Source organism: Hydra vulgaris, chromosome 01, assembly GCF_038396675.1.
Source record: "Hydra vulgaris chromosome 01, alternate assembly HydraT2T_AEP".
Lineage (NCBI taxonomy): Eukaryota > Metazoa > Cnidaria > Hydrozoa > Anthoathecata > Hydridae > Hydra > Hydra vulgaris.
The window spans coordinates 53,123,660-53,140,678 of record NC_088920.1 but is presented as its reverse complement, the minus strand read 5'-3'; the positions used below and the strand labels follow the sequence as shown (position 1 = coordinate 53,140,678).

At 28.9% G+C, this 17,019-nt stretch overlaps 1 protein-coding gene across 1 annotated transcript; it reads left to right on the top strand.

The window, feature by feature from the left end:
* The first annotated feature begins 2,684 nt into the window (after positions 1 to 2,684).
* On the top strand, positions 2,685 to 3,578 carry LOC136074541 (uncharacterized). Its single transcript, XM_065786873.1, has one exon. It carries the CDS (start codon positions 2,685 to 2,687, stop codon positions 3,576 to 3,578), a length of 894 nt encoding a protein of 297 aa, XP_065642945.1.
* The last annotated feature ends 13,441 nt before the right edge of the window (positions 3,579 to 17,019 follow it).

Here is a 17,019-nt window from a genome sequence, read left to right as displayed (position 1 = left end):
CATCTTTCATGCTCAAAAAAATATTTTTTTCATTTAGTTTTTTTTTTTCTTTTTTTTTGCCATTTAGCTTCTTCTATGTTTTATTAATTCTTGAGTTGATTAGTGTTTGCTTGTAGCCTTGTTAAGTGAGTTTGTTTAAAAAAATGTATTTATTAAAAATGGCTTATGCATATACCAGTTATAGTATTAATTAAAGGCACAACTGATCTTTACTACTAGATTAGTTTTAAAATAAACATTTGATGATGAAATAATAAGTTTATTATTAATGTCTTTTATTATTAAGGCTTTTAAAAAAGGCGTACATTTGTTTTGCATACCTTGATTTCTAAATACTTATAAATGTCAAAAATGTTGAGGTGTTTGCATTAGGTACAAAATTTTAAAATACAATACAAGCACTAAAAATTAACATTAACTAGTAACAAGGGTATTGTTTTTGGAGTTCCTAATATATATAACAGAAATATCTTATAAAAAACAATTAATCATACTTTAGTATGATTAATTTTTTTTTAATAGAAAGAAAAGAATATCTAAAGATTGATCCTTAAAAAACATAATTAATTTTTTTTAGTAGTTAAAATTAACAATTGTATATAAAGTTCAGACGTGTTTTTTGTTTGTTCTGCAATATTTTAAAAAGTTCTTATACTATTACTTTGAGTTTAAAAAATTGTATAATTATTTTTTGGTGCTTGTTTATTTCGGATAGTATCCGCAGCAATTGTGTTACTTTTTTGTTACAAAAGTCGCACAGAGTTTATAGAATTCCAACAAAGTAAACAAATTTTACTATTTTTATGTAACTATTACTTTGTAACTAAAACTATAATACAATCAACCGTTTTACGTAATTTTTAACAACCCTCAAGGGAATAATTAAAAATAACTTTAATTTTTTTTCAGTTTCTTGGTAACCTTAGAAATATTATACTAAATTAGTCTTGGTAAATCCATAAAAAAAACTTTAAAATTTTTCTTCTATAAAATTAAAAAAAGTAATTAAAATTTTAATTTCAAAAAATTTTACAAATAATTACTAACAAATTTGAATTAAATAAGATTAATCAATTTCATGCCAACATGATCCTTGATAATTTCATACCAATGCGTACCTAAACTATCAAGATGATGTTAAACCCAATTGAAATTGCCAAAAAGGCGTCCCATATTGCTAATATAGTTAATTTCAATATATAGGCAACAACCTTTATAATTAATATAGCCTGAACGTATCAACAATGATTCAGGTGGCTATTGATGCTACAACCTCTAGGGGAGGATGGGGTAAGATGACGAATGGGGCAAGATGACGACCTACCATTACCTTCAAAATTCAACTAAATATGAAAGCTGACTGTAGCTGAGAGCGATGTAGATTATATCTACTAGATATATTTATGTTTTCTTTATAAATATTATTTTCGGGATGAAAGATAAGTATTAAATAAGGTTTTTTCGATATTAGGAAAAAAAAAAAAATTCTCTTGCATTTGATTTTTTTCATCATTACATCACCAGCTAAAGGTAAGCGAGAATTTTTCGTTTAGTTTGTTCAATTTGGAAGCCAAACGAGTAGTATTAAGCTATGATAACTTTTTTATGTATAGTTCTGAATCACCTTTGAATATTATGTAGTCTAGGGGCAAGATGAACGGGGTAAGATGACTCGTTCGTCGTTTTGCCGAAGTACATTGTTTTGTCGAAGTACATTGTTTTGCCGAAGTACATTGTTTTGCCGAAGTTCGTCGTTTTGCCGAAGTAGCTTTACTATAAATTTTATGAACACTGCCTCTTGTTTTGTTTAACTTAAATCTTGTTGCCTAGTTGTGTTTAACTTTTAACAATAAACACAATTATAATAAAATAACTTAGAATAATAATTAAAGTTACTTTAAAGTTAATTAAATTTAATTATGTTGTGAATATTATTATTTATGCATATGTCAATTTTAGTTATGCGTATATCTGTTTGTAAAATAAGCATAGCTAATATGATTAGGGTCAATAACTATACTTTATGGTTATATTTAATCTGTTTTATACATACATATACATATATATATATATATATATATATATATATATATATATATATATATATATATATATATATATATATATATATATATATATATATATAAATATATATATATATATATATATGTATATATATTTATATATATACATATATATATACATGCATGTATATACATATACATACATACATATATATATATATATATATATATATATATATATATATATATATATATATATATATATATATATATATATATATATATATGTATGTATGTATATATACACATACATATATATGGTATATGTATTTGCTTGTTATTTTTTTATTATTTGTTTATATTGACAGTCCCATTGTATACTATTGTGTTATTTGTAGTTATTAAAATGGTTCGTAACTATATCAGAACTACAAGTAGAGGTGCCAATGGAAATTGGACAATGCAGAACATGACTCAAGCTGTTGAAGCTTGCAATTCCAATGCTTGCAGCAAGAACGAAGCTGCTGTAAATTTTGGGGTTCCAGAAGCAACACTAAGGCGTTACCTTAAAAAATCTTCTGATCAATTTCCAATCTGATCAATTTCCATTGAAAATATAGGACGAAACCTTCCAATGGAAGGTTTCGTCCTATATTTTGAATGGAAATGGAAAAATTATTTGCAGAATATTTAATTGAGTTGAGCAAAAGATTTTTTGGTATGACCAAAGTACAGGTCAGAAAATTTGCATTTGAATTTGCAGAACATAATAATTTTCAACATAATTTTAACAAGGAATTAAAAATTGCTGGTCTTGACTGGCTAAGTGGATTTTTGAAACGCCACAACAATATTTCATTACGAACTCCTGAAATGATGTCTTTGGGTAGAATTCAAGGTTTTAACTCCCCACAGGTTGCAATTTTTTTTGATTTACTTCGAGATCTCTTTAGAACGCATAAATTTTTACCTTCAAGAATCTTCAGTGCTGATGAAAGTGGGTTACCCACTGTACCAACAAAAATCCCAAAAGTATTTTCAGTCAAAGGCATTAAAAGAGTGGGCAAAGTTGTTTCTGCTGAAAGAGGAAAAACCGTAACCATAGTTTGTAGCATGAATGCTGTTGGAACTTACATACCTCCAGCTTTTATTTTTCCACGAAAAAGAATGCGGCATGATTTTTTGGACAATTCTCCACTTGATTCAGTTGGCTTTTCCCATAACTCTGTTTGGATGACGCAGGAAATTTTTGTAGATTATTTAAAGCACTTCGCTTATCACGCAAAACCAACTATTGCTGATCCTGTTCCGTTAATTGTAGATAACCATAACTCACACATAAGTTTTTCAGCCATTGAATACTGCCGAAAACATTCAATTGTAATGCTAACATTGCCACCACATGCCACCCATATGATGCAACCTCTGGATGTTACCATCTTTTCACCATTCAAAACTTATTACAGTCAAGCTTGTGATAACTGGATGGTAAATCACCCAAGTAGACCAACTGAAGCACAGATTCCTGCACTTGTAAAACATGCACATGACTGATCAGCAACAACTGGCATTTCAATCCGCAGATCTTTTCTTTAACTGACTTTGTACCATCAATGACCAGAGATAGCCCAATACCAAAAAATCAGATTATATCAAATAATCAATCAGGAATAAGTATGTAAACTATATATTATTTAGACAGTTTAGTTTATTATTTGTTTCTGAAAACTAAAAGTTAAAAAATGTTTGTCTTTGTTTTTTTTTATCTGCAAATCTTTACCTGACAATTTATAATTTAAATAAGCTAATAACTTCAGCTTATCTATAATATTGGACAATTATGCTAAATAATAGAATATGAAATAACATAAAATTAACCTAAATAATTTTATGATGATTTTTATGACATATGTTATATAATTTTTTCTGTAATATTTTGTTCCAGTAGTTGAAAATCGCCAGCAACAGTCAACATCAAAGGTGAAGCTTAATGCAGTTACATCAGCATTGACCATATCATTTAACAACAACAGCTCTTTATCATTGCCAACTGTTAACACTGAACCAAAATGCATTCAGTCGAATGCAGATGCAAATGTTGATAGAACCCAAATAGAATTAAACGATATGCCAAAAACTGTATCACTTGAGAACATTCGACCTTATCCTATTGCTTGTAGGGTTACAAATAGTGCTTGCCGTAAACGAAAATTTAAGCGAGCAAAAGTGGCAACAAGTTCCCCTTTTAAAGCTGCAGTTCAATTAGCTGCACTCGAGAAAAAAGAAAAATTGATGAAGCAAAAAATAAAGAAAGCAGTTAGAGAAAAGAAGAGCCAGCTCAAAAAAACAGCTGTAACTAACAAGAAAAAGAAAAATGAAAAAGCCAAAAAAAAAGTGAAAAAAAAATCCTAAATTCAAATTTCAAAAATAGTTGACAAAACTGAAGAAATTTCATGTTGGTATAGTGAAATTATCTATGGTGATCCTAATGATCCATTGCTTAATGATGACTGAGATATGAGTAAATCCTGTGAACACTGGTGTCATTTAACTTGCGAGTAATATGTTGAACGCAAATTTACTTGTACTGTATGCTTGTGTAGCTTAGCAATTATTACATTGTTTTATTGCGCATTAAAATATTTTGTTTGATATTTGCTTTATTTTGTTGTTTTGGGATTTACTATGAACTGATTAGCAGGTTTTTTTGCATAGCCCTATATAAATATAACTTAATTTTTTTTTTAAATTACACCACTATTTATATTACTTATTTTATAAACTAGAATTTATGATACCGTGATATTTAAGACAGTAATGGTATCATGGAATTAACTTATCTTAAAATCGTCATATTGCCCCGCATACGGGGCAAGATGACGATTTGAGGTAACATCGGTTAATGAGTTTTTTCCAGACTATTTTCAATTTTTATAAGGTTTTTTTGACACATAGGTAGCGCATGATAATTTTTAATCACTTCTTAATAAAGTTTTACTTCTTGGAACATTTATTGACTAAGATATAAGTGCTTTTCAAAACGTTCGTCATCTTACCCCATGTTCCCCTACTTTAAAAAAATTTCATGAAGCTGCTCTCTACTTGAAAATTCAACAATTATCCGATACAATTCTTAAACTTTCAAATGAATTTTCTGATAAATCAAAACATGATCAACTACGCCATATTACTGCATAAAATAGCAACAAAAAAAAAGAAAAAGTAGAATAGAAAACAATATTATTATATAAGGAGTTACCGAGTCCGTTGATTCTAATCCCGATAAAAATCAGATATTGTTTATGTTAATGAAAAATTAGATGTTCTTGGGCCTTCTCGAGATTAAAACTAGCCAAATATCCTATTTCAACTCACACAGCGAACTTACCTCCTATCAAAATTTCAAATGCACACACATCAAGCTTATCATCTATCTTTAGCTCTACTTCAACTTCTAAGTTTAGCTCTAATTCAACTAATCCAATCTCACTTTATCCTTGTTGTAGCGCACCTATAGAACTTAATAGAGTTCTTCGATTCTAATACCCAAAGCTGGGCTCTTGACAATGCTAAACAAGTAAAAAACGATTTGAAATATAAATATTTGTATGTCCAGCAGAGTAAGAGTTTTTATCTTCATCAGAAATGATATCAAATTGTTTAAATAATAACCACTTAAGCGAGCTAGTTTGGTGTCAGGTTATTATTGGCGCATAATCATTGGCTGTATCTATCGCCATCCACATCAATTATGAATTTAATATAATTATTAACAAATCGATTGCGCGTGCTAAGTTATCAATTGACAAAAGCAAATATGTTAACGCTTTAATTGTCGGTGACTTTAATCACAATGATATTACTTGAATTGATTTTGGAGACATATCTACAAAAAGCAATCAAGTCATGATTTTCTTGATATTGTCAATGTTTCTGTACGCAATTCTCGAGCCAACTTTTTTAAATAATATTCTTAACCTCTTCCTCTGTAATGATTAAGATCAAATAGATTAAGTCAACGTCAGACCAACTGTCAGATGCACACAAAAGAATCACCTACACAATACCCTACTTGGAAGTTTAAGTTAAAAATTCTGGTCGAATGTATTAGCTCCATCAATATTAGGTACTATTACCGCAAAGAAAGTTACATTGAAATTATTAAATGTCTTGGGTTGTCGATCGGGTTAATTTATTTTTGGCAAGTCAGTTGACGAATGTTTTGGACTATTCCGTTTAGAATACAACAAACTGTTTGACTTACATATCCCTAAATGTACCACTAAATTTTGCAATAATAAATGTAATTCCAAATGGTTCAATACTGCAATTAAAGAAGTTTGTACAGAAAAAACTTGTCAAATAAATAAACTCCAATGCGCTTCATTAAAACATAAAGATATTATACACGTTCTTTATAATAAACAAATTCGTATAGTCAAAAAATAAGTTACAACTGCTATCAACAAATATGAAAATTACATTTTCTCAAATTGCAAATCCAATCCAAAATGGCTCTATTCATATGTGAACAGTCAAAAGTCTTGTAAAAGTTTAATTTGTTCTCTTTTTGACTTAAATGGTAATCAACTAGTAGATAAAAAATCAATTGCAGAATGTTTTAATTTTCACTTTTCCAATATTAACCAACCTAATCTTACCAGTGTTCAGTAATAGAACTAGTGCTATCTGTTCTCCAGACGTCAGCTTTAATCACAATGATACTATTTGGGCTGATTTTCGACAACCCTATTCTCTAGTAAAAAGCTTAGATTTATGTTAATACAACGTTGCCGGTTCGGCAAAATGGAAAGGTTTTGTAATGTTAAATTCTTACGTTAGATTTACGTTAGATATTAACATAAAATTCTCAAGTTAGATTAACGTTATACTAATGTAAATATAAGTTGGTAAAACATTGGCGTTTTATACTAACGTAAATATTGATTGTAATTGTGTAATATTTAATCTTAATATAGCTATACAGATATATTCATCTAACCCTGAGCCGAAGCCGTTTATACAAGGCTTCGTGTCACGGGTATTGTATGAATATAACTGTATAGTTTATTAAAATTAAATGTTAAACACAATTATAATCAATATTCAAAGTTAATATAAGGGCTTTACCCCTTACCAAGGGTATAGAAAAATAGCTTCAGGGATAATCAAACAAAAATACAAAAAATGTTTTTAAAGACTTTTTTTAAAGATGTATATATTCTTTTGTATATATATTCTTTTGTATATATATTCTTTTGTATATGATGTATATATTCTTTTTAATATTATATATTCTTTTGTATATAGCATATATACAAAATATGCTATACACAACGAGACTTCCATCGAAGTCTCGTGCATTAGCTGAATGTTTCTAAAATACAACATGGGATAATATTAATACAACGGTTAGCTGGATGACTTCTAAAATACAACATGGGATACTGTTAAATTCAACGGGATGGCAGTTAAAAACATATTTTATTTATAACTGACAATTTGTTTGATTTTTAACGCTAACGTTTGAAGTTTAAGATTAATATATATCTAAAAATACAAAACATATGTAAGGAAGAAGATATAGATAGAATAATATTAAGCTGTGATTAACGTAACAATTATAGCTTTACACAACTTTATATCTTTGATTGATACCTTTTTTATATCACCACGAATTTGTCTTTCATATTCAACTTTGCCCTAACATGATGCTCCATAATTCTATAAAAACGTAATAATAAATAATAAATGGAAAATAACCACATTGTTATACTACATCAAGCGATCCAGCGAACTTATTTAAATAACTGTAAACACACATTAGAGCAACAATTTACAAAGTATAATTTCGAAAGGTTTTTTATTTTCTTATAAACGTTTTATACTCAAAGTTTCGACATCAAATTTCAAGCTGAAACCTGTAATGTAGCTTTTTTAGCTGCTTTAAGAGTCTTTTTTTCTGGAGTCTTTCTTTCTAAAATTAAAACAAGCCGTGTGATTGAAAAAATGCGTGTCAATATCGATAAAATCGTTACTTCATTTGATAGAGATGCACTGAAATTGGTCTTGTTTTTTGTAACTGTGGAGAAAATCCTATCTTCTGCTACATTGCTATGCGGTAACACCATGATGAACTTAGCAACTTGAAACAACAAACTAAATTGCGGACCAGCTGCATTTTTGAAACTAGCTAATGCCATACATGATCAATTCTTTCTTCTAGGAAAGTGTTGTCTTGTGTTGTCTTCTAGGAAAGTGTTGTCTTGTGTTGTCTTCTAGGAAAGTGTTGTCTTGTGTTGTCTTCTAGGAAAGTGTTGTCTTGTGTTGTCTTCTAGGAAAGTGTTGTCTTGTGTTGTCTTCTAGGAAAGTGTTGTCTTGTGTTGTCTTCTAGGAAAGTGTTGTCTTGTGTTGTCTTCTAGGAAAGTGTTGTCTTGTGTTGTCTTCTAGGAAAGTGTTGTCTTGTGTTGTCTTCTAGGAAAGTGTTGTCTGGGAGCAGTTGATATGCCACAAAATGATCATAAACACAGTCTACATTATCTCCAATTAATATTTTCAAAGTAGAAAATTGGTTTATAAAGTATAACACTGTTTCAAATTCAACAGACTTTCTATTCTCAGTTTTGATAACAGCTGCCTGTTCAACAACAGGGTCAGTCAATGGAAAATAGCATTTTCCATATAGATAAACTGCCTACATGAACCGAATTGCTCCAGATTCAAAACTGGCCTCTTCACCTGATAGAAAGTCTTTATTTCTCATTGCAGTATGTGTTGTAAATCTTATCATAACTTTTCCTTTGTCAAGAAATGATTCTGGATCAGTTATATCTTCAGGCAGTAATGAAACATACTCCACTTTAAAAAACCTCCCCAAGAGGGAGGTTCTTTAAAGTGTTCTTCTGATTGAAGAGTTTTATTTAGAATAGAAAACAATGGTAAAACTGATTGATAAAACATCAGGTAAACTTCAGTATTCTTATCTTTAAAATATGCATTTAATCTTGTGAGTCATTTGTCACTTTGTACTCTATTTTGACAATTAAAATAAGATTCCAGACTTCTATATTGGCTAAGTAAAGAAGCGTGTATCACTATGCTAGTGATACACGCTTCTTTACTAAGCCATCGTTTAGCCCCATACTTCAATATTGTTTTGTACTCCTGATCACAAAAGCGACAAAAATCCTTCAATGTATGTTGTCGTTTAACGTTTTTTTCAAAGTAATAAAAAATATCCTCTAAAAAGTTGCCAACATCAAACCCTGTTGCTTTAGTAAATGCTGATCCTGCTTTTGAATAATATGACAGGGACATCCAAATGTTTAAATTTACATCAAATGTGTGAATTGAATTTTAATGAAGTGTGTGAATAATCCCTTGTGTTTTCCCATGTTCACAGAGGCATTGTCTGAACTTAAGCCAATGCAATTTTCCCAGGGAACACTTTTTTTCAAAGACATCCGACACCCTTTGGAAAATCACTGCAGCTGTAAAATCACTGACAGCTAAAGATTGAAGAGTTTTTACTCCCTAGCTCATTAATCTCATATAGTTAAATGTTTGTATCATAATTAAAATCTTTAAGTCAAGAGTCTAATTAAATAGTAATAATTAATAGTCATAATTTTGCCAGAAAATAGGCTGAAAACAATTTTTGGAAAGACAGTAAAAACAATTGCTAGTGTTTATTAACTATGGTCATTTAGGCTAAAATAAAAACTAGCTTAAAATAAAATCTTAAAATAAAATTTTTAGGTTTTGCAACAACGAAATGTTAACGTTAAACTTTAGTTTGCAAAATAAAATCAATTGTGTTTTTTTTTCAATTCATTAGTTTAACATTAAATTACTAAGTTAAAAAGAATATATTAACTGAAACATAACTAAATAAATATACAAACATCGAATGGCAGAACTAATGAAGTTAAAAAAAAAATTATAAAAAACAAACAATAAAAACAATAAAAATCTCTAAATCTTTAAAGGTTTTTAACCAAAGTTTCTTAACACAACATTAACACAACATTCATAAGATTGAGAGCACTTAGAAACAGACACAGTATAAGGAGAAAACTTAATTTAATGATGAGGAATACAATAATAAATTTTAGTAGATGACATCAGAGACGCTAGCTCTTTAGAGCAACTACTATTGTACTATTTGTAGACATCATTAAAGGGCATCATTGGAAGATCCTCAACAGATATGACAACAGTATTCCATACAAATACAGATTAGAGATTTATAAAGATAAAGAATAGAATCTGGAGTAAGAAATCTGAAGCATGAAAGAGATGCCACCTTAGCTAATTTTGTCATGAATTTGATATGTGGTTTCTAAGAAAGATCAGAAGTAAGAGATAATCGTAGAAGACACAATCTAGATGACTGATCGTTACCATTCATAGATAAAAAAATAATCCAGATTATTGCAATAACAATTAGCTGAAAATAATTGTTTTATCACCAATTTAAGATTTTAAGAGTTTAAGATCACCAACCAATGAGAGCGCCATTCCATACCAAGAGTGAAATCGGAAGCTCAAATGCTTCTCTAAGCAATCAGAGTGTTGACTTCTAGTAAAATGGTATCATCAGAAAATAATGCCACCTTAGATGTGAACATTTCTTAGAGAGCACCATTGAAAACTGTAAGAAAAATTAGAGGGCCAAGGATAGAACCTTGAGTAAACCCTGACGTTACAAAAAAGGGAGAAGTCAAAAGTACAACATGAGTTTTATATCAATATTGAAATATATAGTTGAATATATAGAATGTATGAAATAATTGAATTAATGAAATATAGCAACAAATTAGAACTTTAGAATATACCAATAGATCAGAAATTTTCTTGAAATCAAGGTTTCAAAAAATGCACAAAGGAGCACTTTAATTAAAAAAGGGGTACTGTTAACATTACCATTAAGTTCAGTATTATTATATATGGAGATATTTTTTAACAAATCTTAATGCATAAAATAACAACTGGACCCTAGTTGATTAATCAAATAGATATATATTAATACAGAATCAATCCATGAAATGTAAAATTGAAATAAGTTTCTCACCACTCAAAAATAATCTTTGCTAATAGTACACCAAAATAACCATACCACAACTAAACAATAAATTTACAATATTATAAAACAATAGTTGTATTTTTGTTGATAAAAAAATTATTTGATTGTAAAGATGACGATAGATTAGCACTAAAAAAAGAATTTGTAAAAAATTTTAATAGAGTAGAACTTTTGGGATTGTTCTGGATTGTTGCTAAACTATTTTTTCATTGTTACTTTATTTATTTATCTCTTAGAACCATACCACAACTAAACAACGTTCACCAAAATAATCATACCACAACGATAATACAACGTATTATCGTTGTATGATTATTTTGGTCAACGTATTGAATACTAGAATTATGGAACTTTAATTTTACATGAATTTTTTGATGTAAAATTTTATTTATTATGAATTTGATTGTTGTTAAAAATTTGCTCGTTTTTTGTACATCAAGTAAATATCAAAGGAATGCGAGTTCATTTTTCTAATATATTCTCTCACCTTTAAAAACCTTTTTTCTTACTACCTGCCAAATTTTATTGATACAAAAGCATACTCAGACACCTTAATACTATACTCCAATTAGGCAAAAATTAGTTGTTGTTTGGACATCAAATATATATCAAAGGAATTTTTCATTTATCTAAAATACTCTTTCCCCTTTAAAAACCTTTTTACTTACTACCTGCCTTATTTCATTGGAAAAAAAAGTATACTCAGACACATTAACATTATACTCCAATTAGATAACTTTTTAGGCTTCAATGATGCGATACACTTACAGTGAGGAGGGGTCGAATGTACGACTAATAACAATAATGATGTTGGATATAGATTATTTAACTGTACTAAATAGTTGTAATGTAATTAGCAATTGTAATGTCATTATATTTACCATTATTTAAAAATATTAATTTTTATTTATAAAAATTAAACTTTTTTTTCTGCTATCATGGGGCCAAAAACAAAGTTTGCGTTTTATGGTGAGTGCAAAAAGTATTTAACAGCTAATTTTGAATTGTCATAAATAGGCATTGACACTAATACAGAGTGTAATACAGTTTGTAGAAATGAACATATTTTTTTTATAATTTACAAAAAATAGTGATTTGTTTCTCAAAACATCTCAATAAGTCACTAAACATTTAAAGATAGAAACAAGTACAAATCAGGTCAGGAGTCCTATAAATAAATCATTGAATTGGTCTAGGAATTTTACCAGGGCTGAAGACGGTAAGCGTTTTTTGAATTTTGCAATAAACCTTTTTTAAGCAATATATCAAGTTTTCCTAATATTGTATTATCATCAGGCTTCCCAAATGTTTCATATACCAATATGAATGTTTTATTTCCTTTAACTAGTTGAGCATCAACATCTGCAGGTTATAGCAAATGAGACGTAACTAAACATATGTTTAGAAAGAAATTAGGCCCTATAAAACAAAAACTAAAAGGTAGGTTATCTTACTTGTCTTCTCGGTTTGCTAACTCTTACAAAGAATGTCAGAACAATATAGCACTATTAAAAGCTGAATTAAACAGCATGCCAAATCAATTACGTGTTCTATGACAAAATGTTAAACAAAAAGAAAAAATAATTAAAGCTTTAAGGACAGAAGTACCAGATCTGAAAAAACACACACAAAACATAAAATTACAGTGAGCAGATTCGTCAATTTAAAGCTAAAAAAAAAGCTTTAAAATTAAATGAGTAAAGCATAAGTTAAGGCAACTTAAAACTGAGCATAATGCTACTGTTTTGACAAGTAACAGGGTAATTGCTAGTTTGTAGAATGATTTTCTCCAGATTAAGGAGGAAAGAAATGTAATTATGCCAAAAGATGAAAAAACATATTCATTACAAATATGAATAAGAATTTATAATATGTTGTTGTGTAATATACCAACATGTAACATTCCATATCTTATGAGCAAAATAGGGCATTTATAGTGTTATTTTTAATAATATTCCTTATCGGAGTACTCTAGAGCAAATATCTCGTGAACTTGGCAGTATTTCAGGTGATCCAAAAGGATTTGTAAATTTTTTAGATAAAAACGATCTACTGCGAAGTATTATTCTAAGATATCGTGGAAATCGGCTTCATTTTATTTTTCATAATTGTTTCATTTTTATGAAGCATTACAGTAAGTTTAAACATTTCCTCACTGTTGGAACAGTAGAATGTAAAGATTTGCAAGCAATTATAAGAGAGGCATTTTGTAATAAAACTGCCATAAAAGAAATGTGCGTTCTTGCATTGTTTGGAAAACTTCCAACTGAGCCTTGAATGAAAAAGTTTTATATTTTAGCTGAGGATGCAACTTTTGATCATGTTTCTGGTAGTCAGTTAGTGAAATATTTTTTGCTAAAAATTACAAATTGTAAATCTAATCCAGCTGCTCAGTTTTGCAGAAGAACAGATTTTTTTGGGAATACTCTTGCCCCTTATATTTTAAAATCAATATATGCTCCATTGCTAACCACTAACACTCGTATAAGCCTCATTGATAATCAGCTTAAAAAAATGACTTCTGCTTGTCTTGATGCTGTGCAAGTTGTCTTGAAGCAACAATATAAAAGGTATTTCTCACTTTCTATTACAGAAACACTAAAGGAGGTAAGAGACGCAAAAGCGAGGAACTTGGTAGATATATCTTAATGATGTTGTAAATTTGTTTTTTTAAATGGCTTTTTACTAAATGAACACTATTTTTTATAATTTTTATTAAACTTATTTCATATTAAAAATTTAAAAAATTAAATTTACCAGCTTCATCCACGTCATCACTGCCATCTGGCCCCAGAGTGAAAACCAAGACCTCCTTGGTAAGTTTTTTACTGTGTTTTAATGTTTGTTTTTCATTTTAATTTTTCGAACACTCATTTAATTTTTTTGTTTTAAATATAGACTTGTCTAGGAGTGAATAATTGGTTTGGCGCCAAAGCCACCCTGGGCCTAAATCAAAAAGGGTCTTCCGCATATGGGCCCAGAATGGAGGTAAAAACCTGCCTCATTTTAAATACAAACCTCCTGGTGGCAGAACGGATGGCAGAGGATTCAGGAATGTAGTTATTAACAACTTTAAATATACTCATTAATAAGTTTATATAGATTCACTTAGCTGAATCTATATACACTTATTGATAGGTGTATGTATAGCGTGTATATTTATTAAGTTGATACTTGTATATAATCTTTTTGTATATTAATTTTTGTATATAGTTGAATTTGATTTTTTTATGAAAAATTTGTGTTTTATATAAATACTATTTATTATTACAAAAAAATAATATATAAGTTTTAACCCACCCTACCCAAGGAGTGAGAGGTGTAGAGCTTCCGAATAATACCCTCTTGCACCCATTCATACGTTTATCCCTAAAACCTTTCTTTCTTTTAATACTAAATTGCATACATTTAGATATGAAGATACTAAGTAATAATCTTGATATTGGGTCAGAAGCCCGAAGCCAAAAGGACTTTTAGCCTATTAACCTAAAGTATCCAAATCATATTTGATGGTACCCTGTTAGAATATATTAAAAAATACAAATAAAAACTATACATTTCAATTAAATAAAATCTACATTTTTCAATATAATAAAAAGTTTTGTAGACGCCCCTCTAGTGCCCTTCGTACACCCTTTGTATATACATACTGCCCTTTGTTAGATCTATTTTTTGATACCAAGTTGTACTATTTCGATAAGAATTGATCAAGTTATGACGTTTTAAGTTGAAAAAACCTCAAACTTGATCACAGTTTCTTCAAGAAATCCATATATCAAAAATTCGGTACTCAAAATGCCATAACTTCTTTTAGAATTGTTTAATTTTGATAATTTTTTCACCTTTCAAATACAGAATTAAAGACGTTGCCAATGATATATAACAATCTAGTGTTTGATTAATTTAAAAATTTCATGTCACGTTCCTATAAAAAAATTATAAAATCTTTAAAGCATTGTTGATAAAAAATAATAGTTACACATTACTAATTTCCCTGAAGTATTTAACCCATCTAAAAAACAAAAAATAATAACAAAAAAAATCCTCTAACATAAACTAATATTCAAAAATAATACTTTCACAGCTAAAAAGTCCATAAATTCCCCATAATAATAATCACATAGTAATTTATAATATATACAAATAAGAATAGATAATAACGCAGCTTATGAAACAAAATTCTACAATTCATATTCATAATGATGGTAAAATAAATATTGCAGCGATATTGTAACATTTACAAAAAATGTCCTAGACGAAATGTCCTCTAAAAAAATGCCCGACTACGATTTAATATAACACGCCGCACGGTGGTCCTTTTTCATAATCTTTATTTTTTTTATTTTTTTTATTTTTGTCAAGCAACTATTTACAATTAAAGATGATTTCCGACATATAAAATATTTAAAAATATTAAATACAAAATACACTTTATCATATATAGTAGTTTCAAGACTGGAGAACCTGAAGAAGATAAAATCTTATCATCAGTAACCTTTGATAATAAAAAAGACAGTAAAAGTTTGTTGTTAGAAAAAATCAAGTAAGAAATCTTGATTGACAATTAGTTCAATTATGTTCTTTTTGAATTTTTGAGAGGTATTGGCTTCTCTTAGTTTACAACGCATGCTTGTAAAATGGTTCCATAGCATTGGTCCATGATAGGAAATGGCAAAGCTCGTAAGTTTTGATATAGGGAAAGGTTTTTTATAATTTCCGGTTGATCGAGTGTTGTTTCGGTTTGATATTTTAAGAAAAATATTTTCGAAAACCTTTTTAAACTTGTTTTTTTAAACTGATGTTGGAACATAAATTGTGTGATTTTGAATACATTTATTTCATAAATATCAAGTGCCCTCATACTTCTTAGAAGAGGTTTAGCGTTTGTGAAGCTATTTTGATAATAAATAATGCGTGCTGCATGATTTTGTTGTTTGAGGAGACATTTGAGTTTAGATTTGTTTGTACTACCCCAAACAATATTGCCATACGATAAATAACTATGTAAGAATGCAAAATAAAGCTGAGTTAGGGTAGATCTGTCTAAGATTTGACGGGTTTTATATAAAATACCAATATTTCTTGAGATTTTATTGCTAATATATTTAATATGATCTCTCCAGGATAAGTTTTCATCTATTAAGACACTAAGTAATTGTGAAAGAGCGCTCAATTTCCTTCTTATTTATATATAGCATTGGTAAGGATTTAGGAATATATTGAAACTTTCGTTTAGAATGGAATAAGGAAAACTTAGTTTTAACAGTGTTTAAAGATAGGCTATTCGCGTTAAGCCAGATTGATATTTGTTCTAGTTCATTGTTTGCAACTTGAAATAGAGAAATAATGTTATTGTGAGAATGAAATAAAGTGGTGTCATCTGCAAACATGATGGTAGACATAGTATTTGATCTTTATATAGATCGTTGACGTATATTAGAAATAGTAGAAGACCTAAGATGGAGCCCTGTGGAACCCCACATAATATTTTAAGTTCGTTTGTCTAAAAACCGTCATTTAAAGATATAAACTGTTTTCTATCAGTTAAGTAGCTGGTAAGCCATTTATGGTATGTATGGCATATTCCATAATATTTTATTTTATCTAGTAAAGTTTGATGGTTAACGGTATCGAACGCTTTTGACGAATCTAGAAATATACCTAAAGTGAAATTGTTATGAGAAGATGCTCCACTGATAACTTCAACTAGTTGCATAAGTGCATGCTCCGTAGAGTTATTTGATCGAAAACCATATCGGTTACAATAAAGAAGATTGTTTTCGTCCAAAAAGGAAAATATCCTATTATACTTGATACGCTCGAGGATTTTAGAAAAAACTGGTAACACTGAAATAGGTCGATAATTTAAAACCAGACTTTCATCTCCTGTTTTAAAAATGGGTGTAATAA